Source organism: Athalia rosae, chromosome 5, assembly GCF_917208135.1.
Source record: "Athalia rosae chromosome 5, iyAthRosa1.1, whole genome shotgun sequence".
Lineage (NCBI taxonomy): Eukaryota > Metazoa > Arthropoda > Insecta > Hymenoptera > Athaliidae > Athalia > Athalia rosae.
Genome location: NC_064030.1, coordinates 16,305,956 through 16,328,878, shown reverse-complemented (window position 1 = coordinate 16,328,878; position 22,923 = coordinate 16,305,956). Strand labels below are relative to the sequence as shown.

General features: G+C 44.0%; 1 protein-coding gene across 5 annotated transcripts in view; it reads left to right on the top strand.

Annotated features, from left to right (window-relative positions):
* The window catches only part of LOC105690974, a 108,590-nt gene that overhangs the window by 71,242 nt on the left and 14,425 nt on the right, over positions 1 to 22,923 (top strand). For all 5 annotated transcript variants that reach the window (XM_048656368.1, XM_048656367.1, XM_020855236.2 and 2 more), the window contains exons 3-7: positions 9,504 to 9,665; positions 10,332 to 10,515; positions 11,777 to 11,893; positions 19,619 to 19,731; positions 21,039 to 21,207. In XM_048656368.1, coding sequence (XP_048512325.1) covers positions 9,504 to 9,665; positions 10,332 to 10,515; positions 11,777 to 11,893; positions 19,619 to 19,731; positions 21,039 to 21,207 — 745 coding nt within the window. The remainder of the gene's footprint in view (positions 1 to 9,503; positions 9,666 to 10,331; positions 10,516 to 11,776; positions 11,894 to 19,618; positions 19,732 to 21,038; positions 21,208 to 22,923) is intronic.

Here is a 22,923-nt window from a genome sequence, read left to right as displayed (position 1 = left end):
TTGACGTGTCTCACAAAGGACCTCTTTATACATATATCCTTTTTTTTTCTACTTTCTTATTTCCCTTCTTACTGCACGCTCGATTTTTCTTTTTCCTTCAATTTACGCTTCCATTTATCGTTTTTTCTCTCTCACTTGTTCTCATTACCGACCAAGAGATTTTTCAAGACCTGCTGTCGAGCTCGATTCTCGAATTGCGTTATCGAGGGATCACGTTATTTTTAGTTTCGAATCATGGGAATTCGAAAAAGTTGACGAGACAGTTTCCAAATTTCTAAAATCAGCCCGTTACGTTTGACGCAAAAATACAGCGAAAGCCGAGTACGTGAAGAACGCCGGCGTTAATGTCGAGAATTTTTTAATCCCCCGGCTTTATTAATATAGAAAATCCAATAATGCAAATATAAAGTTTAATCAAGTTGAAAAATCTATAGCATTCGGAGGGAATTGGCGAGATATTGGAATTCACGTTGAAGAAAGCTGTTGCCCGTGTACCATGGGGTACGTACGCTACGCTACGAAATCGCGGTATTCCTGCTCCCGATGCGACGCTTTTTTTTTTCCACTTCTCTTCCGAATCTCTTTTCTTTGCTTTTTCACTTTATCAATTATCGGATACACGGAGGAAACCCCTGCAGCGTACTTAATGTAATTTGTAAGAATTATGGCGCTGGCGAGATTGGAAAAAAAAATAAAATAAAATAAAACGAATCAAAAGGAAATAAACTGCAGCGAACCGGTGTGAACCGTGCGCAGGAGGGATCGGGGGAATCCCAGACGAGCAAGAGTAACGAAGACGACGACAAAAATGACGGAATAAAATAGAAAATAAACAACCGTCGATTTCCGAACTCCACGGTTCGAGTCAAAGTTCTTATCGAAGAAAATGGACAGTCTTGGGTTAGACGAAGGTCCTGCCGAATTCGCAGAAACTTTAATCACGCGCCCCGTCCTCCCGACTATACATAGCTGCAGCCGGTTGATTTGGGGCGGAAAACAGGTTATATATAGCCGCTTTCACACGCGCTTAGAAATTGCGATAGGAAAGTTTATACCGCTGCAGAAACTGACGTTCTAAAGACCCGGAGCAGCGTCTTCCCTCCCCTCCCCCCTGCCATCGCCCCGCCACCTTCTCACCCCAGCTTTTCTTCGCTATACCCTTTGGCTTTAATACCGCCGCTCGCACCCGCCGGGATAAAAGAGATAAAAAGTTTCACCCATTAAATTCCTCTTCACCCCCCCCCCCCCCCCCCTTCAACGAGGATTTAACCCCATGCCGTCCATGATTATTTATAAATCGTACAACCGATTGGGGAAAAAATAATGTTCCATCTGTAGGATTTACCGGGTTGGTTAGATAATTATATTCAGTTATGTTAATGAGAAATTATAGCGTTGTAGGGGTGGTTCGGCGCAGTGCAGATTCTTGCAGTATATTCCGGTAATTATGGAGGTGCAAGTAAAATTAGCCGGTCTCTATCTACGTGGCTATTAGTGGGGGGTGATATAATTTCAACGAATTCCCCCGTGCACATCCCGTTTAATATTATATACATATTACACACAATGTAGGGGGGGTGTGTATAGAGGTATACTACATTTAGCAGTGGAGTCACGTCACCCTAATTAACGCTCATCGAAACGTGACTGAGACTCCTAATTAACGGCGAACCGAACAAGTGTCCCATCCAGCTACCGAGGATACTCGATAGATGATTATCCGTGCGAAAAAAAAAAAAAAAAACATGCGAAATTTCGACTACGAGAATGAGAAATCGTATCGCGTTTCGCCGAGGACGAGAGTACGGGAAAAGATTCACAAATTTATGAAATCCTTTCGTTTATTTTTCGCGTTTCACAGGGTCGGTGCGAGAAAAACTGAAAAGGGAACGCGAGGATTCATAAAGGGAAAATCTGCAAGAATGGGGTAGTAATTTTTTCGAACGATTCCCATCGGTATATATTCGTATACTCGTAGTACCTTAGCATAGTTTGGCGTATGGAATAGGTCGGTGGTAGGGGGGGGGGGGTGGTTGGAATATGGGTACGTGATATTATTTATGGAATAGGGTGGAAATAGTTATCGTAAAGTGAGAGAGGGGCATAAAAATATTACTCGGGCTTGAACGCGTGTACGATTTATGAAATACGTAGCATTAATAATTCATAACCTTTGTCCCCCTCGTGGGTTTACCTCGACGGCTTTCGTCCCACTACTCCTTCCATACATACCCCTCGCGTATAACCGTACCCTGCCAAACCACCACCGCCACCCCCCCGTCCACTTTACGTCGTCCTACCGGACGCCGCCCGGTATAAAACTATCGTCTCGTTCGATCAGCTGAATTATATCGTACACGATTCTCTGTGTACGCCCTTCAAATTATACCGGTGAGTTCGCGACCCCCGTCCCGCGTGACACACGATCTTGACCTCGTTATTCTACTACATGATTTTTCTCCTTATTTCTTCGCTACGGAAGTCCTGACTCGGGGCGAGAAAAAATTCGGTCTGGGAAAGGTTGGGTTGTGTCGGTTAATCGTCACGCCCCTTTTTTTTCCATTCGAACGATAATTTCCTGTAAATCCTGGATACGAAGGAAGGGGAAAAATTAAATATCCAGTTGCTTATTCGATCGTCTTTTAATATCTGCTGAGTTTGTTTCTTCTTTTTTTTTTTCTTCTTTCTCTCGCATCTTATCGTCCGCGGTTGGCGAAATCAATGCTTTCGTAGCCCGCGGAGCGAAGTGTGCGGAGATTCTGGTCGGGCGGTTAACGGAAAGCTAAATCTCCGCAGCTCTGTGTCCGATGGTATTGAATCGGTCCTTTGAATAGCAGCGATTCATTATCGGGAATACTTTGAGGAAAATTGAGCTATTAAACCGAGAATAGATTGGTTTTACGGGCTACGTCGAAGTAGACGTTGCTGCAGCGCGGTATTACCAAAGCGCCTATATTCCAATAACATCCGGGGATTTCGGTCGTGTGATAATTTTGTCCATACCGCGTATAACACGTAGAGAGAACACGTATTAGAATCTATGGATCGTCGGTTGAAGGGGATATAAATGAGAAGTACGGAAATAATTCCAACGACCGTTTCGCACGTTGAAATCTCTGAGGGGGAGCGATGTGAGAAGCGAAGGGAGAAGGAGTCGAAGGAGGAGAAAGAAAGAAAAATACGAAAATGCGAAACCCGCTGGATGCAAAAAAAGAAAAAGAGAAAAAAAAAAAAACAGGCAAAAAGTTCAAAGGGAAGGAATTATATTCCGTGGCTTTTCCTAAGGACAATTTGAGATTTACTCTGAAGAAAAAAAAGCTAACCTCGAAGCTAGCTTATTCTCGACTTCTTTCTGCTCGTCGAATCTTGAAGGGATGGGGGATGGGGGATGGGGGATGGGGGAGGGAAGAGGTTCTCTTGCGTAGCGTCAAAGGAAAAATCCCCCGAACTTTTCATCGAACTGTGTGTGTTTCTCGGAGTAATTTATTTCAGAGTTTGTAAACAATGCTCCCCTTCTAAATTTTCTTCATCCACTTCGCGGCGTTAGTCGTGCGGGAGCACCTCGGAGTAGATCTTCTTTTCGCCAGATCTTAAACCTTAAACCTTAAACTCTCGAGCCGCAGACCTTGGGACCTTACGTACCTCATACTCGGTTATACCTGAGCCGAGACTCTCCGAGAGGTCGAGTCAAGTCGAGTCGAGGGTGGAGAGTTTTCGGAGTCGGGGTGGAGTCTGAGGGGAAAGACAGAGGAAAAGAGGGGGGAGAGAGAAGATTAAGAGAGATGACGGGAGAGAGGAGCTGTTGACTTCATTTTCCACCTCCCCTTGCCATATACATATATATATACGAGGTCTAAACGGGGAGTCGGTAGGTGCACCCGAACTCGGCAAAGAAATTTCTAAAGAGACTTTAAAGAGACATTTTGTACAAAGTCAAAGGGAACTCTGTAAATACTTGAAGGGTAAACTCTGATACTGAAATGCCGGTAAATTAGAACTACGCGGGGCTATCAAAAGCTGCGAATATACATGGCCTCATAATAGAGCACACTGCTGAGGAATGACAAATCTTCGAAGTGAGAGAAACCGATAAAGCCCATCAACGAAGTTGAATCGCGACGCCGAACGTCACGAGGATTCGAAGAAATTCGCAAAAAGATGATTCTCCCCCTCGCCCCCTCGCTCCCGTCATGTTCTCCCAATATTCGTTTTCACAATCGGGTATAACGAGCCGCAAAATATCGCTCCCCTGTCGAGGGGTCGCGTCACAACCAATAACGGATACAGTCGATCGGAATAATGTACCTACAATTTTATTTTCGTCGTACATGATATCGGTTATGGGTTGGGTATCCCACGTACCTTTGCTAACGTACGTACGCGGATACGAACCGTTGGATTCCTTTACACGGGCTAGTGGTTCGTATTACAGCTGATCCTACTCGGAACGGTGTATAGCGGTGGGTATACAGACGTTTGCAATTTCGCATGCACAACTTATTCCGGCTGATTTAGTTCGCTAGAAATTCATAGCGTCCGCCTCCAGCGGACAGTTGATATATGACGAGCATTGTTGCACGAGCTTTAACTCCCACCCCCCCCCCTACCCTCCGCTACCAACCCTTGTCCAACCCCTTTCAACCCACCTCCCCCCCCTCCCCCCCCCCCCCCCCCCCGGTACGCTGCCCCTTCGCGGGTGTAGTCTGGCAGCTTTTTAGTCCGGTGCATTAGGAACACGATATTTCACCCGGAGGAAAAATCCCCACCAAGAGATCTTGGGGGGTTATTTTTTTTTTTTGTTTTTTTTTCGCTAGAGAATCACAATTCTTATTACCTACGACCTCTGGCATATCGTCTGATGTACAGGGTGTTGCAAAAAGGTCGGTATCTTCGGACGTTTCCCAGATGAAATTCATCCCCAGGTCGACCCTGCGTCGAATCGGAAATATCACGTGGCATTTTGGGCTGGATGCTCTCATTGGGCCAGGTGGAGCCCAACTTTGATTTCTCCAACGGAAACATCCAATATTTATCGTTGACTCGGATTCAGCGGAAAATTTTGCATTTCGATTGGTGGATCCTGAATTTTCCTCGGCATCAGTTATGGAAAAGTCAGAGAATAGAGAAACTTCTGCATCCGGATGGATCAGTCCCAGATGCACTCTTTGGAAGAATTTAGAGGAACGATTTCCACGCGAAAATGATCAATTTTCAATCGCTTGTAACTTCTGAACGAATCATTGCACAATAATCCACAGAATCGAGTTTTATTTAGCATTTTAAGTTCTGTAACGTCGTTGAAGTAAAAAAAAACTCATCAACTTCTTCAATTTTTTACCCCACTTTGAATACAGCAAGAGCGTATCGGTCGTGTCTCGAAATTTAGGGTTGAAAGGGGATCCCGAAACTTCGTCAAGAATGTTGAGAAATTCAAAGTTACTCTGGGTTCTGGAAAGCTCTATCTTCCACCTTTAAATCACTTTTTCAACGATCAAATTGCGATCATTTTTCGCGGAGTTACGACGATTCGAAGAAACCCATTGCAAAAAGCTTCCGAACCGCAGTCAATTCTCACGGAGTTAGAGGCGAACCTGTTCTCTGTAAAATAATGACGCTCTGAAAATGCATCCGGGAGAGGCTTTGTTTCTGTTTCTCTCTAGTCTGGTCACATTTTTATTATTTTCTTTTTTCACGATTCTTTTTTTCTCCCCGTTCGCGCGCGGTTACGGATTCCCCCCCCCCCCCCCCCCCCCCCCCCCCGGTCTTCGCGCTACAGACGTGGACGTGGCGGTTTTCTGATTCCCCCGAGGTGCTTAATTTGATTGAATCCCCTCGCCTCTCACTTTCGAGGTGCTTGTGTTGCGCGAGTCTCCTCGCCTCTCGGTATACAGGACGGCACGTCAATTTCGTTAATTTGTGGCATGCAAATGATTTCGGATCGATGAGTCACGAATCGGTATATTCCGCATTATCGACGCGTCTGGTATCGATCGGTAAAATCGATTCGACGTCAACGAGATCGTCCGCCGATAATGAAATGAATTTTGGATTTCAATGCATAGGTCAGTTGAGATGGATCGAATCGAATTTCAATGCGATCTCAATCCCATAATAGGAGAATGGTTTTGGGTTAGCCGATACCTAAGCGAGTACAAAGTGCTCGAGGCACAATCACCGTGGAGCACAAGTAGCGGCGGTATAGGTATACAGCCTTTTAACGGATGGTGTATAGCGAGATGAGTTATTATATAATCGGATTGCGTTAATCCCTGCCATCCGTACAGACGTAAAGCCGATTTTGGTTCACTTGGGGATCTACGGGGGTACCCGGGGTCAGTTTCTCCGGAGCCTTAATACTCCGCTACGACGGAATTGCTCGAGTTCTACAACCCTTGGGGGGTGGGGGGGAGCAGAGGGATGGAAAGTAAGGTTTGTTTGATTTACGGGATCGACAAATTTTCGAACCTCGCCTAACCCGGCCCTCTGCCACCCTTGTCCCACGGAGTCGACAGTCTTTAATGGCTCTTCTATTTCAAAGTTTTTTCTTACACACCGCACAACGCGCTACCCTTGGAACAAATTTGAAATTATTATGCGACGATATATACGTACATATACGTAAGTATATATCCCATGTAAAGGTAATATGCCTTCATTCATCACGCGGGGAAAAAAATAAATTTTTCGCCAATTTTGTAGAAAATTTTCGGAGGGGAGGGGGCGAAAAAAATACGTGACAGAATTTAAATTGAGAAATAATTCAAGGTTGTATTCGAGAGTGACTGTATATCGTTTATCGAAGATCAATCGAATCCGGAGGAAGAATGAAAATATCTGGCATCGTAGTGCCGACGGTTATTTTTGTGTTTATAATATGGAGTTCTTTTGGAATGAAATTTTTTTTTTCCGCTCGAAATTTCAGCTTTCGACTGGGACGGTTGTTATGAATCATCCTTGTTCCAGGACTATGATATTCTCAATTCGAGAATAATTTATCACTGAGAAGAATGAGCATAATTCTTAGTTTCTCCCACCTTCCTTAAAGTTCGCCGAGACGTCGGGTGTAAAATTTACACTTGTAGTTGGCTCGAGCTTGCGGTATGTTCGGAGAATTCTCAACCGCATAAACAAGAACCGCATATCTTCCGCGACCCTTTCAACGTGAACTATATTCACCCTAAAGCGTGTAAGAAATAGAATTCCAACATTTATAACCCCCTCACGGAAAAAAGGGCTTATGAAATATTTTATAAATTTTTTGTTCCGTAAATATTATTTCATTTCTCGCTGTTTATCGTTACGCGTATCGTACCAGAGAACGCCATAGACGCGCTGAAGATTATGCGACTCTTCGCTGTTTTCCCGTGGTTAAACGATGTCCCGTGTATTGTATAAATGCGTATACGCGGGCCCCCCCCCCCCCCCCCTACTCGAGCGCGGCGTGACTCCAGCTATATACATATTTATACGCCGACGGTCCAACAGATGGAAATCGTCGCTCCGCCGTTGCAGCGCGCGTGCCAATTAAAATGCAAATATATGGTGATCCCGACCGCCATGTTAACTAGAAATGGCCGATGCCAATAATACGTTATCATGCCCGCCCCGTGCCCATTCATATTTTTAAAACATCGCCCCTCCCGTCGCATCGAACCTACGACGTAGTATCGTAGCGTAGTAAACGCTGTATCGTTGCTGCCGCAGCTCTGGTTCATTCATAAAAAGCGCTACGGATGATGTTCAGGCGCGCGATACACTTCGCAAAAGAATCAGAGCGTCACCCTCGATTTCATGGAAATGATAAATTTTCAAACGCTCGTAACTTTTTGTCGAACGAACTTAGACGAATGAAATTAGAACGAAATTCAAGCTTGAACCTTCTTCTTCAAGACCCTTTCGATGGGATATCTTTTTTCGTCTCCGCTTTTCCGGTACCGAAATCCAAGAATATCGGTTCACGGTGTTTTCGATTCGAACGAGGGTGGCCCAGTGTAAAAAAAAAATTCTATAACGAAAGCAAAAAAAGTTTTTGAAGATGATGGGATTTTCTGTCTTCGGGATGGAGCCGATTTTGAGAAAATAAAAATTACATTCGTCTAAAATCGGAAGACTGCGATGTGGCCGTTTGTTATTACAGTGGAAAATTTTAATCTCGTTAGAGATTGATTTTATCAAAAGCATCGTAAAGATAGATACTACTCGTTCGATGGGTTTGGTAGCGATACAGACGAAGCTTGAAGGCTGTCGAATAAATATTTTCATCCCCCGGCTAGCGCGAAACAGCTATACGAGGCGAGATATAACCGCTGATGTAATCGGTGCGCCAGAATCGATGGATTAAGAATCCAATTGAAGGCTCTTACCTCATAGACGTCTCACTTTCAACCCCTAATACCTTCTCATACTCCTTCGAAATTCCTCGCGCCAACCCTCGAAAGTCCTCCTGATCTTCGATCCCTTTTTCAAAATACCTACATCTCAAGAGAAAATCGCTCCGGTGAAGTTTATTTTACTTTTATTACCATTCACCCTTCGAGTGGCTTTCTCGTGTCTTTTACCTTTATTTTTTCATCTTTCCCTCCGTTCTTTTTTCCCCTTACCTTTTTTTTTCTTTTTACTTCCTTTTTCTCCTCTTCTTCCGTCCGATACGCCATTCTACTTTGTCTCAACGTTTTATTTTGCAAAGTTTATCGCGACACGGTCTAAACCCAGATACGCCACGGTGTAAACAATCTTTTTTTCCTCCTCCTTTTGTTCTTACGGATTTGAAAAAAAAATAAATAAATAAATAAGCAAAATAACAAAATTCCTTTATAACCTGCACCGCGCGTTCTAACGTAACGATCAAAGTGAGGGAATATTCCGTGTATGGGTAGTAAGACGTACCGGTAGTAGACGTAACAAAGAGACGAAGGATGTAAAAAGTGGAAAATAAAAGTAAGGTAAAACTAGAAACACTAAAAGCTCCCGAAGCATGTTGTAACAGCGAAGAATCGGTGAGTGAAACAAACGGACGCCGGCAGTCTCGGAGCTTTCGTGAGGCGGTCCAATCCCACCGACAAAAGCGCCAGAATAATCTCTCTCCTTTACCCCACCCCCGCAGTTCCTTCCCTTTCTCTCGCTATTTTCTCTTCCGCTAGGTATGCCAGGCTCCCTATATCCTCCTCGCGCTGTTTTCTTCTTCTTTTTCTTCCTATATTCTCCACCGGCAAAACCTTTCGTTCGGTTCGATCCGAAGCCCGGACTCCAAAGAAGCTCGATAGAATTTCTGCTAGTAGTAAAAAAAAAAAAAAAAGTTCACCCCACTCCCCGGTTAAATACCGTCTGAGATAACACCCTCATACACGTCCCACGTAACGAATGTACGCCGGCTGTTCGCGGTTGGCGGAAAAAATTTTCGCCGACCCGCAAAAAACGAGTGGCGCGAACCGGAAAATGATGAGAAACAAAATTTTTTCCGGATAATCGCGGCCCGATTTCATCGCTGGTCTTGACTGTTTCAGGTCAGGTTGACCTCTGGACACAATCGACCGAGGGGTGCGCCTGCAGTTTCAATTCAACGCGAACGGATTGCGCTTGTTGCGTGCAGTCCGGTGGATGCAGCTGCGGTGAATCGTCGCCGCATAGATGCGCCCAATGTGGACTTGAGCAGAATTGCGCGAGTAGTGAGTATGGTACAAAGTGAACTTTGGAAAAAAAAAAAGAAAATAAAACCACGAAAGTACAAAGCAAAACGATTTCGACGTTCGTTCGGCTCATCACTTTTGTGAGACGCACCCGGACCAGGAGGGAAAATTGATATACAGTCAGAAAAGTGAGGGTTACCTCCTTCCGGGTTTCGCACCTCGACATATTGTCTGGAGTACAGTTGGCATGAATAGGATTTGATGGGCACGTCGAGAATCCTTTCCCGCATTGCGTGCAGAAAAATGAGGGTAGAGGGGGCGAATTCAATTCCACATCCGTTCTATCAGGTCGAAATTACTCCCGAAGGAGAATTCGGGTCATCCCGAATTTTAAAACGAAGGGATACGCTCGCGTAGCTGTACGAGGAAAGTGGAGCAGCCACGCGATACCCTGGGACAGGATTCATTATCTCGCGATATTGAGATCGGCCGAAACGGGAAATGGGAAGAAAAAAAATTCTCTCGCTGATAATTTGAATGAAAAAAAAAAATTCCCTTCCCCGCAACCGGCTAATGAAACGAATTTGTGAAAATTTGAAAAAATATATTCGCCCACTTAAAGCCACTGCACAATTTACTTTTACCAGTTTTTTTTTTGTTGTTTGGTTTGCTTCAAACCGTTCGTCTCTTTTTCATTTTTTACAGTGTGCAACATGACGTTGGACAGCAAACAACTGCTGGACAAATCTGGTCGAGGTTTTGGCCAGATAAAATCACCGGCACTCACCGGACCCACCAGGTGTACGTACAGATTTATACCGGACACTGGTCAGCGCGTTGAACTCCAGATATACCGACTCGTTTCGATCGGACGTCACAACGGTTCCGCGTGAGTATACACGGATACACCCATGTGCGTGAATATACGAGAATGAAAAAAAATAACGCGGACAGAAGGAAAAGGAAGGAAAATTTAATTGCGAAACGGCTGTAATCCCTTCGTCGGGCAAAATGTAAATTTTCGTAGGGAAAATGCTTCGCTTCGCGTTGTGTTATAATCCGCGGCAGACGTTAAATAGCTCGCCTCAGGGCACGGGGGCGAGGAGCGAAGGGGGGAAGGGGGGAATTCTCAACTCTATCAATCACACGCTTCAACTATGTCCTAAAATCATTCGAAATTACCCAGCGACGAACGCCCAAAACTTGATTCCCGCCGGGTGCGGTGCAAATCTCATATTCACACCGGTATACACGCACACGGGGATATCGCGAGAAAGTGAAATGCTATTTTTCGCCCCCCGTGAGCGTAGTCGGCTCGTCGTCCATTCGTCTATAGCTATTCCATTTTGTTCAAATAATCGGCAAAAGTTGGAACTAAATTAAATTCATTCGATTTTTATTGCGATACTAGCGCCACAACTGTACCTAACCTGTATGACGATTAGAAAAGTTGTAACGCTTGGAATTCGAGCCATTCATTCCCGAATATTTTGTAGAATTTCAAAAACGCGTACATCGCGTATTTGAAGAAACTTTTTCTCCGCTAAATTTTCGTTACATAACATCTGTAGCGCTTCTAAACGTGTGCGAGTTTATGCGTCATTATTCGAAGTTCTCTTTTCATCCGCTACGCCTCCTTTTCGCTCGACGCGCGTGTATAATATCGCAATTCCATTCGACAAAACAATGAAACAACCCCCGCGGAGGTATATTCCGGGATTTCACAGGATTCCCCGGGGAGTCTATCATCAAAGATTCGGCTTCAGTTTAGAGTAATAAAGGGTGAACCGTCGGAATAAAGGGATTCGCGCGAGGACTGCTTCCGGTTCGAACCAATTGATATGTTAATTGAAATGATATTTGTCGAATACAGTAGCCGTAAAAATAAAAATGGCGCGGGGCGGGGCGGGGGTGGCGGACGAAGAGTGGAGAGATAAAAGGACCAAAGCAGGAAAAAATCATCTCTCACCCCGCACCGCCTACGCTACGGTATAGCCGTGTATCCGCGGTGACAAACCACCGGATGTGACGAAATATGATATCATTATCTCCGACTACGGGGGGCTACGCGACCCCCTCGCGATCTCCTCGCCTTTCGCGTTCATCTTCGATGTATATATATATTAATTCATGAACTCCATTCTTTTCAGGTGCGAGGGAGGGTGGCTTCAGCTTGAAAAGGGAGCGATGGTTTGCGGGAGGAACGAGAGATTCGATCCGCCGGTTGTTCTCTTCTCCGACGACGAGGTGGCGACGCTCGATATGCGGTGCGTAAATTTCTGTACCCCCCCCCTCTACCGTATATCCCGTCCAGGTATACCGCAAACAATTTACAAGCAACGCGCGTACGAACGAAACCAAATAATGCGCCTTTTTTTCCCGGGTTCATTTTTATCGGCGAGCTATCCGGAATAATATTCCGAACGAAAGGCTCGATCATAAAGGGAATTATTCAGGGCGAACGTTTATATAGGAAACCGTATTTTCTTGGAGGAAAAAACTGAACGTAAGAAATCTTCAAAAATAAGGTAAAGAGGAACGAGAGTCTGCTGAATTTCGAAGAAATAAAAGTATATGCGCTCGCACGTTAATGGAAAACGTGAAAACGGCGCTGTAAGATTTTTTTTACGAGAGCCCTCAAAAATTCCGGCTATTGTTTAGCGAGGAGTGTATAACACTTTTGCCGAAATCTTCGCTACCCCCGGGACCGTTGTATTGCCTCGGATTTACAAACCTAACCTACATTTAAGGTCAAGCGAAGGCGAGAAACGGTCTCACCGTGCAACGTCGGAGGTCAAGAGGTTCTTTCCTAGGGTCGTGACGCAATTTGAATACGGAATATTTTTACGTAAGCAGCTGCCCACTTTACGGCACGCTGCGAAAAGTACGGGCGTAGATGACGAGGAGCCAGGGGGGAGGGGGGAGGGGGGAGGGGGCGAAGGGTGTCGAGGACGAGGAAGACGAGCGCGAGGAAGCGCGGAGAGGCGCGACGCAGACAGAACAATTCCCAATTCCCGAGCGCGTCCATTATTTGCGCTTCTTAATTGGGTCGCCGAAAGGAACTGCCCTAAATTGCTTCATTAAGGAGTCCTGTAAAATATTCACCACGTGACCGACCCACAACTGTACTGACAAAATGGCCTCTCTTTGCTCCACCTAACAAAAATTCGCTATACCACCATACAGCGATAATTGCACGATTCGACTTTGTTTTCTAGGGTTATTCTCGCCGAACGCGCCATCCGCGGGGGGGTTAAAGTAATTCCAAACGATTATTTTCTCGAAATTTCGTTCTACGGATGAGGTTGGGCACTCCGATCCGTTTGGATTGGGGAAAAGGGTTGCTATAATTTAACCCTAACAATGCCGAACGGGAAGCGTGATTCCATTTTTCTTTTTTTCTCTTTTTTTACGTCTTTCGTTTTTCATGCAGCTGCTTCTCCAGAGCGGAAGTAGCGGTGGGTTGGAATTGGAGTGGAATGAAGAAGACGTTGCCTGCTATATTTCAACCAACTCCCGACACATTTTATGTTGGTTGCGATTCGCGAACCAACCGCTTCCAGACTTTTATCAATTCTTCGTTCTCCCTCTCGCCACGCACGTACAATTTCAACGTACCGTGAAGTAGGTACATTCATTTGCTGCATTATGCGAGCTATGAGAACTCCGTAGCTCCGTGTACACAGCTAGAATTGTGAAAAAAATCTTTCAAACGTTCTGAAACGTTGAGTCGAAAAAATAACTCCCGTTTTTCTTCATTATTTCGCAATTTATTTTTCGCGAATTCGGTGCATTCGAAATGGAAGAAATACCGTATGAATAGGGAGGGGGGGAAATTGTAATGCTGATATGTTACGGTTGGATGAGAAAAAAAAAAAAAAAAAGCGTGGAGGAAATATATTCTCTCTCGCCCTTTCATTAATTTTGCGCCGCACTTTACACCTTCAACTCCGGTTGAAAACAGATCAAAGTGGCTCGAGGGGTTGAGACTCTATTAAAAAAAAAAAAAAAAGGAAAAAAAAAACGAACTAGGAAAAATAAAAATGAAAGAAAAAAAAAAAGGAAGGAAAAACAAATCTCCACATCTCTTCCAACACCCGGGATTAATCGGATTCACTTGATTATATAAGCTGGAAAGTTCAATTTTGCTACACGGAGCCAATTCCGTTTACGTGGATACACGTAAGACTATACCGGAGTAATCTTTGAGTTGAACAAAATAGGAACTAAATATCATCAAGCGGCATCTGATTTTTTTCTTTCAATTTTTCTTCATATCGTAATCCGAATCTACTCGCTCACATGATGGAGTTATTGCCTGCAGCTTTTCGATTCTTAGAGTCGGGAGAATCTGACACGGAAGTCACTTTGACATCTTTCGTGGGATTCCGGAACATTGTTTTTCTCGTGAAAGCTTCAATTTGAAAAGAATGGGGGGCATTTTTTGATTCTTTGAAATTTCAACTTCCTTGTTTTTTGAGGTAATCAAATTTCTTTGACGGAAATCACTTTGAAATAGTTTGTGGGATTTCAGAACATTGTTTTCTTCGTGAAAAACCAAATTTGGAAAAAATGGGGGGCATTTTTTGATTTTTTGAAATTTCAACTTTCTTGTTTTTTTGAAGTTATCAAATTTCTCCAACGGGAGTCACTCCGAAGCGGAAGAATTTTGATATTCATTAACATAATATCGGTCGATAAATTCGTTTTTCTAATGAGGTGAAAATACCAAGAGAAACCATCCGACCAAACGTTCGGTAAGAAATGAAGTTTTCTTCTAAGAAATTCCTCCGAGACTACATTTGTCTCATCGCGTGATCGATCGCATAAAATTTGAAAGATATATGCAACGTTCGAATTTTTATTAGCGTTATAATATCCGTTGAAGTTTAGGTATTTGACAAGGAGAACGAGGGTGGTCCCTCCGAATAAGGCTCGGGCGCCCCTCTCGTCGATGCTGAAATATATAGCCTGAAATATTTCGTGCTACTGCGAAAAGTTTAAATAACAATTTATTCGAGACAGCTGCGCGGCTCCCTTCCGTCGACGGAGTAATTGAACGATATTTTATCCAAGATCTTTCGGAAGCGTTTGAGCCGCCGCCCCGAAATACCAGAGTCAATTTTTAGGAGGAAATTTCAAGGGATACCTTCCCTCGGATAGATTAATTCATTTTTCGCATTCCGAAATCTTTCTACAAAATATCGCCCGAGGCCGGACCGGCTCCGTTCAGCCCATCGGATGCGTCCGACATCCTCATTTCCAAGGTTATCAAGTACGAGTAACGAGATATTTGCCTCTCAAAGACGTCGAGGATCTCACCACGCGAGTAAATGTCGCGTGAGGTATAAAATTCCTCCCAGTTAATGCTGAAAGCTTTTACGAGGGTCAAATCCTCCGCGTGCGTCTCTTTTACTTCATCGATACGATCCGATGGGGCAGTTTCTTTTCGAAAACTTCCCAAGAATCCAACGGTTAATTTTACTTTCCAGCCCAAGCGGCGAGACAAGTTATGTACAAGAATTCCATATATCTGAAATTTCTTCTAGTGGAACGCGCGTAAAAGTTATGTAACGAAAGAAACAAATGCGATCCGCTCGGTCGATAAGGCAGGAAAAAGCTCATTAAACAGGATTACACGATCGCTTTATAGGTTATATATTTTTTTTTTTGTAAATTTGAGCGAAAATATTTCGCTCGAATTTCAGTCCATACCCGTTCGATGTGATAATATTCCGACGATATCCGGCAACGAGCTCGAAACATTTTTACCACGCTAACCTAAAAGCTGAAGCTTAGCGATCAAGCAGATTACGCGCGGCGAGATTATCGCTATACTCATAACCCGAGCTGGTGAGAAATTCGCTCCGCCGGAAAAATACGGCAAGGTTAATGAAAAATAGGGGGTCCGAGGGGAGAACCGAAGCGCGGTTGCTTCGGGACGCGAAAACAAAAACAAAAAACAATTCGCAAAAAACTAACAAACGAAAAAAGAGACAAGCGAGTAAGCGACCGAGCTGAAATGAGAGAACGAAACGGAACAAATACGGCGCAATAGAAACACGTAGAAATATCTGAAATGCGTAAAATTTCCTTTCTTGTTCGACAATTGCGTGAACACCTATTTGCACGGATCCGTACATGTAAATCCAAATATTTGCATCCCGCGTACGTAAATGTATGAGAAAATGATAATTTCAAACGCTCGTGTGTACGGAGCAACCCGTATTCGCCCGAAGGCACTTTGGTGGAACGTTGCGAAAATTTTCCCCCCTCCCCTTCTATACTCCGACCTCACGAAATAATCATCCGTTGTCCATTGGCCACACAGGTGAGTCACGAGGTCGATCAGTCTCCGCCTTTTTCGGCCATCTCATGTGACTCGCCCTGTATAATATGGAGTGTCGGGAAACTTTCCAAGAGTGGAAAGGAAAAGTGATTAAATTAAACAAGCCACTGTGGTTGGTACCTTGATTTATTATCGTCATTATCATAATCGTGCTCGTTACATTAGGTGTATTATGTACATGCATATACGTACATCCGTACAATGGGTACGTGATTATTGCGGTATTATAGTCGGAATCGATATCTTTAACGACGAGGAGAAAAAACAAGAAGGAATAAAGGAAAAAAGGAAAAAAAAATTTTTCACAACCCACGTAATTTCCGGGGTGAGTAGGTATAGCTTATCCCAACCATACCTTACCCTACCCATACATACCTATCTTACGTCAAACACGGAATGACAAACGACTACCGCGCATAATTGATAAACGAAAATCTCCCAAGTTGAACTTCGTTTGCAAAATACTTTACATATATACCAACTCATATACATACGTATACGTATGTACCAACCTTTGTGTAATATGCATATGCGGATGAATAAATAAATAAATAAATATTCAATGAAATAAAACGTACAGTGAAAGCAGCGAGTATGAATTGGCCGGGTGTATGTATTTGCACGAGTTGAGCCACGTGGCATGAAAATCCGAAGTAAGGTTGGGGAGGGGGTAGGATGGGGGTCGAAGGTAGACGTTATGGAAACACAGTTATACACCTACAAAGGTAACAAGTCACAGCTGAGGTATCTACGGGAGACGAGCCTTGGGGAGCGAAGTCGATTTCGGAGAATTGCTGTTCATCTGCCTGCAACAAGGTTGTTTCGTAGACGTAGGTAAAAGATGGAAGGTTGAAGCCGGTTGTAATTCAATTATTTAGTTAGCAGTTTGGGTTGGGTTGGGTCGGTTTTAGTTGGGTTAGCGTCGGAACGCGAGGTCAGAGGTGACTCCAGGCACTCGTAACTTCTAATTGTATTTACTCATAATAAATCTTCTTCCTTCCATTCTCCGTCAAACTTGTATTTGATTAGCTTTCTTCCGCCCCTCCACCCCCGCCCCATTTTTATATTCCTCCTCGGGCCTACGCGGCGCTACTTTTCTCGGAGGACCGAAAACTTCACGATATAAAATTATCGTCGTTGCTTCGATTCGCGATAAGGAAAATCAGTCCCTGAGCTAACGGAATTCGAAGCTTTTTTCAGCTTGCGGTTATTCAACCGATTATGACGGCGAGAAGAATTTTCCGGTTTTTTTGCTCGCGGGAAAATAGATTATAAAAATTCTACAAGAATCGGATTTTCCGTGAATCTATTCTCTCTGACGATTTCAGTCCGCGTTCAGCATTCTCTGTGGATATATTTCTTCTCTACAGAATCGTCTTCCGATTCTGTGGAGGATAAATGAAAAAAATTTAAACACGAGAACAAAATATTACGTACGCATACCATACGCGCATTGTTTGAAGGAGGTAGGGGAGGAACCACATCAAAGTGAGCCGGAAAGAGGACGTTAAAAAGAGAAATAATTTTTTTTTTTTCTTTCCCCATGTATTTTAAAGGGCTCGCGCGGTTTTATCTGGTGAAAAGCTTAATTCTCCCGGGTATATTTCACTCGTGCAGGCAATCCTTACCCCCGGATTGCAGCTTCTCGATTTACGTATTTTTCCACGTATACTATGTGTAGGCGGTATGCATAGCCAGCAATTTTCCGATACATTGTACGTACATTGTATACCTATAGTCATACAGCTGCCCGAACTGGATACGAAAAGTTTCGATCGTCCGGCATATTCGGTTTGTTAATAAACGACAACCAATTAAATCCCCTGTCCGGTTACTCCGGGCGCACACATCCCGCTGCCGTATATAGATCTGGATTAAAAAGCGAAACTAACGCGAAAATCCTGAACGACTTCGCTGAATCATTAAAATTTATACGCAACGTTATCCAATCCGAGCCGTTGTATCGCGTCGATAATTTTTTTTTTTTTCACTCCAAGAGTGAAAACGGATGTTTTTCTCGTGGTTAGTACATTAACTTCTTTACCGACGGAGCGAAAACCGATGTTTTTCTCAAGGTTAGTACATTAACTAACTTCTTTACCGACGGAGCGAAAACGCCTAGGAGTGAAAACGGACGTTTTTCTTGAGGTTAGTACAATAAATTTTTCACCGACGGAGCGAAAACGCCTGTTTTCGCTCTCGGTGCGGCAATCTATATCCATTTCGAGCCGATTCGAAAACTTGAGACGGTTAAAAAAAAAGGAAATCTAAAAGAAAGCGAACTTTGCGGTATCGGCGAAAGCTTCGACGCGGTAACAAATTTTTAAGCTGTCTTCATACGAGAAAGGAACGATGATCACGTTATTCAAGGAATGAAAAATCATGAATATAATTCTCATGTTTTCCGGTTCAGGATCGTGTCGTAAAAACTACCCTTAGAAAGAAAGAAGAAAAATAAAGGGAGGAAAAAAAGAAAATCTGCGGGCTGGCTATTACGGCGGCTAACTCGACAGAAATGGAGACTGGTGTGTAACACGGAGCTTATACCGGCGCGTGGATATCATAAGTTTGGAAAGTCGTTGCGTCCATTGCCAACCATTGGCCCTAGGGTTTTTATTGTGTTCGAATACAATGCCCCTTGGTCTCGCTCTCGGTCGAGTCAAAGGTTATAGTCCTCTTCCTTTTGGTAATATTTTTCCTACGGCCACAATACGTCCTCGAATTTTCTATCGGATCTCTAAACTCTCTTTCCATTGAGAGTCGAACCGACGTTGTCCGGTTTCGTAAATCGTAGTAAATAAAAGGAAAATAAAAAATCAACAAAAAACGGCGAACCGCACTACTACTCCCCCTTTTCACATGAATTTTACGCCCAGCTATTCTCCGTTTTTTTCCTTCGTCCCTTCTTTTTTCAATTTCTAATGACGCGAGAATAATAGAAAGGGATATTCGTCTATTTATTTTATTTTATCCTTTGAATCGGAACGTGCCGGGAGTCCACCGTACATGTATAAATACATCTCGAAAACCTATTCGGCTAAAGTCCTCGTGGAAAAAGAAATGCGGCGCCGGTTGAGTGCAGGAAAGAAGGCGAGAGAGGAGGATATAGGATACGTTGGGCTTGGGGGGGAGGAAGCTTGTCGAGCTTTTGCAGAATGTGTGTTGGAGTGGCGGCGGGGCGGAGAGGGTGGGTAGGAAAAGGGGGGGGCGTGTCGCAGAGGGAGGCTGGGGGAGGTTCGGGAAGATAAGCGAAAAATGTTTGAAAAATTCGCAGAGTCTGTCAGGAAAACTTCTATCCGAGATCCAACCGTCGGGCTATCAACCGCACATAAATCTATATTTCAGAAGACTTGACGTGAACACACCTATATAGTTACATGCCCATGTACGCTACCTATGTACGTACGCTACTCCGTATACGGCGCGTGGATGAAAATTTCACTCGAAAACTTCGAAAAAATATTTTGTCGATATTGTTACCGCTATTATTGTTGTTATCATTTGAAATCTCTGAGCAACGTAACGCAGGATATGGGTGTATGAATTACGTGCCCATGGGTGAAATATAAATTCAATGAAACGTTCCGACTACAATGTATTTCGCATTATTAATCCGTTTTTATTTCCTTCTTGTGTTGTGCAGAATAAACGAGAAGACTGTGAGATCGCAATTTCTGGCATACTTCAGTTTCACATCAACAACAAGCACGTCGGTCGGATGGCCGGGGAGAGGAGGGAAGCCGGTCAACAATACCGGTGAGTTAACTTTCCGATGTACATACAGATTTTTATTTCGCTTTTATCCGTCCCCTTTTTTTTTTTTTTTGTTTTCAGTCGGTATTCCGAATTGATTGATCGACGATCGATTCGCCGGATCACTTTTTAAAAATTGCTATCTTCGCGAAACGCCCCGCGCGGCGCTAATTGCGACAGGGTTATCCAACAGCTAGACAAATTACAGAGCTTTACCGCGATCAGTAGCTGCCATGCGGTCCCTAACCCGTTGAGTAACTGGAATCGTCAAAGCTCCGAATCCAGCTGATTAAACGCCCGTAGAACACGTCGCAACGCGCGGCTGCAGGGCCTTTGATATCGACGCTGATATAACGAATGTGCAATTATTATCGTCGTTCACAGCTCCCTTTTCCCGTTGGCGAGCTTTTTTTTTTTTTTCGTTTTTTCTCTATTCATTTCATTTTCAGCTGGATTTGTTCGATTAAGAGGATAGAAAAAAAAAAAAAAAAACGAAGAAGATAACACCGATCGGTGATATGTAAATTTGTGAATTTAGACGACCGATCGGACGGCGCGGTGATTTATCTTTTTGGCTAAAGTCACGCAGGTAAGGTAAAGGGCAGGGAAATAAAATAGTGATAAAGTCTGGAAATAGGAGGAAGGCTTCTGTAAGACCCGACAAACAGATCAATCGAATGGATGAGGAGGAGAGAATCACCCTCCTTTTCTCTTCTTTCTTATCCCTCCCCCGCCCCCGCCCCCTCGTTCTCGAAACATCCCTTATTCCCTTCCTTTCCGTCTTTCGAGAGTTGCCAACTGTCTCCTTGTCGATACGGTCGACCACTTTTCGCCAGAAACGAAAACGCAACGCTCAGCGTCTCGACGCCCCCGGCAAGTTCATCCCTCAGATTCTTCCACCCGACCCTCCGCCCCTCCGCCCCTCGTCCTCATCCCTCTCCCTTCCTTTTCACTCCCTTTTTACCTCGCGTTCTTTGCATACTGTATAAACTAAACGCTCGCACCTTTTACGCTTGAATAACGCGGGTGCTTTTATTCATTGAATCTTCAGTCAAAACTACGTTTCATCTTATCTCTGTACAAGTTTCGCACACCTCGTCACCTGCACGTCCCCAGGCAGCTACTTTTTTCTCATTTTATTTATTTACTCCATTTCGTTCTTCCTCCTTCTGTCCAATTCTGAAATTGAATTCCTTGAAACAAGTGTCGAGCTTTTTTTTTTTCACCGATGCGAAACAACGATCGGATTCTCCGGTTCCCGGACCTCGACGCGACATCGATAAAATTGATCCTTGATTTCTCGTTTTCAGCGTGCGATTGGGTCTACGAGGACACGGATTGTCGGCACAAGGATTGCGTCATAGCCACCCCTGGCTATCCAGGTGTCTACGCTTCGAACAGCCGGTGCAGATACCTCGTAACATCCGGTCCCCGAGTGTCGGTTACCATAAAATTTAACGCCGTGATGCTGCCCCACAAGTAAGTAGACGAAGTGACGTGACGAACGACGGAGCCATTGTAATTTTTGAACGTGGATATCCCCACGTCGCACAACTTTGTCAGTCCTCGAATCGCTGCGGACGAGTTGAATGTCACATCCGGAAGAGAGTAGTGGATGAGAAAAAATGAAAAAAAAAGGAATCGCGAAAAAAAAACAATGGAAAAATTTAAAACTCCCGAGAAGTGTTCGCCCGGTTATCGTCCCTCGGGTGGTTCGGATGCTTGGACGCGGTGAAGAAATGAGAGTTAAGTTGGAACCGCGACGAGGGGTTGAAAAAGTAGATGAGTGGAATGTAGGGGATAAGGGGAGCGGAAGAGTCTCGAGTCTTAACCAACTCGACCTTTATCAAACTCCGAGAGATCCTTCATGTATAGCCGGGGACCAGCTTTTCACGGTAATTCTGTCTGCGCGTAGGGTCAGGAAAATTCCGAGCTAGCCCTCGGGTCGTGTTTCTCGCGAGGTCCTACGTCTTCACTTTCGGAAGATTTTTTTATGCCCTCGGAAATGATCTCCCTTTCTTCCAACTCGTTCTCTCTCCTAATTTTCGTTTTATATCCCTCGCCTCTTCTTCGCTGTACACCTAACCTCCTTCTCTTTTTTTTTATTTTCATTTCACCGTATTTCGGATAACCTGAATGTAAACCGGCGCCCGACCCGCCCCCTACAACAATAACGCTCCGCGGATTTTCAACGTAAACGGTAATTTCACGTCAGATTTTTAAACACGAACGATTTCACGGACGCGTAACCGCGCTATGTTTCGGATTTTTTCCCCTCCGTGTTTTTTTTTTTTTTTTTTACCCACCTCCCTTATCTTCAACGCGTAAGTCGCTCGTTGTTGAAAAAAAAAAAGGAAAAGGAAAAGTAAAAGCGGGGAAGGTATTTTTATTTCAACAACTCCGAGTTGTCAGGGTTGCACCGATCGTCGCGATCGTGTGTACGAGATTTTCACTTTTCAACTCGCGAAGTTTCTTCACCGGGCTGTGTCCTTTTAGCTCCGGAATTTGAGGGAAGTTTTCACGTACAGTTTTTCCTGTCCTCCGGTTCTTGCTACTGCGGAATTTACTATATTTTGTACCGTCGCATAAGAGGCAACGTCGTAGGATAACTCAGAGTAATTACCTAAAGCGGGGGGTGGATTTTGTCCAGATAATAACCGGCGGTACTATATTTCTCCTTGGGAATCCCCGGGACTACTGAGCTTTTATTGGTGTCCCTTGCAGTTGAACGTCGTTTAAAAGTAGCGGTTCGGTCGTCGCGCTTCATTCTTTTTCCAGAGTCACAAAACCGTATACCTTGTTTTCAAACGAAACTCCAGACTTTTGTTTCATTACCAGGGATTCTGGAACATTTTCCATGGGACGTTTCACGATTTCAAAACATGGATTTTTATCACACGGTCTCCACGTAGCCAACCTTTCCTTTCCCTCCGCCCAATAATGTAATTGTGATTAAAAACATTGTCTAATTAATTCATTCCCGTTAATTCGTTTTTCTTTTTTTTTTTTTTTCTCAAATCCCATCCCCAGTCTTTTTTTGTGATAATGGATGTTTTTCTCTCGAAGTAAAAAAATACCGTGTCACTGGAGAGGTGCGAGTAGGACGCTACAGCGTTCCGTGGAGGGGCAAAAATGGAAAAACAAAAGTTGAAAAAATACAAATTAAAAACAAGAATGGAACGAAATTGTTACGTG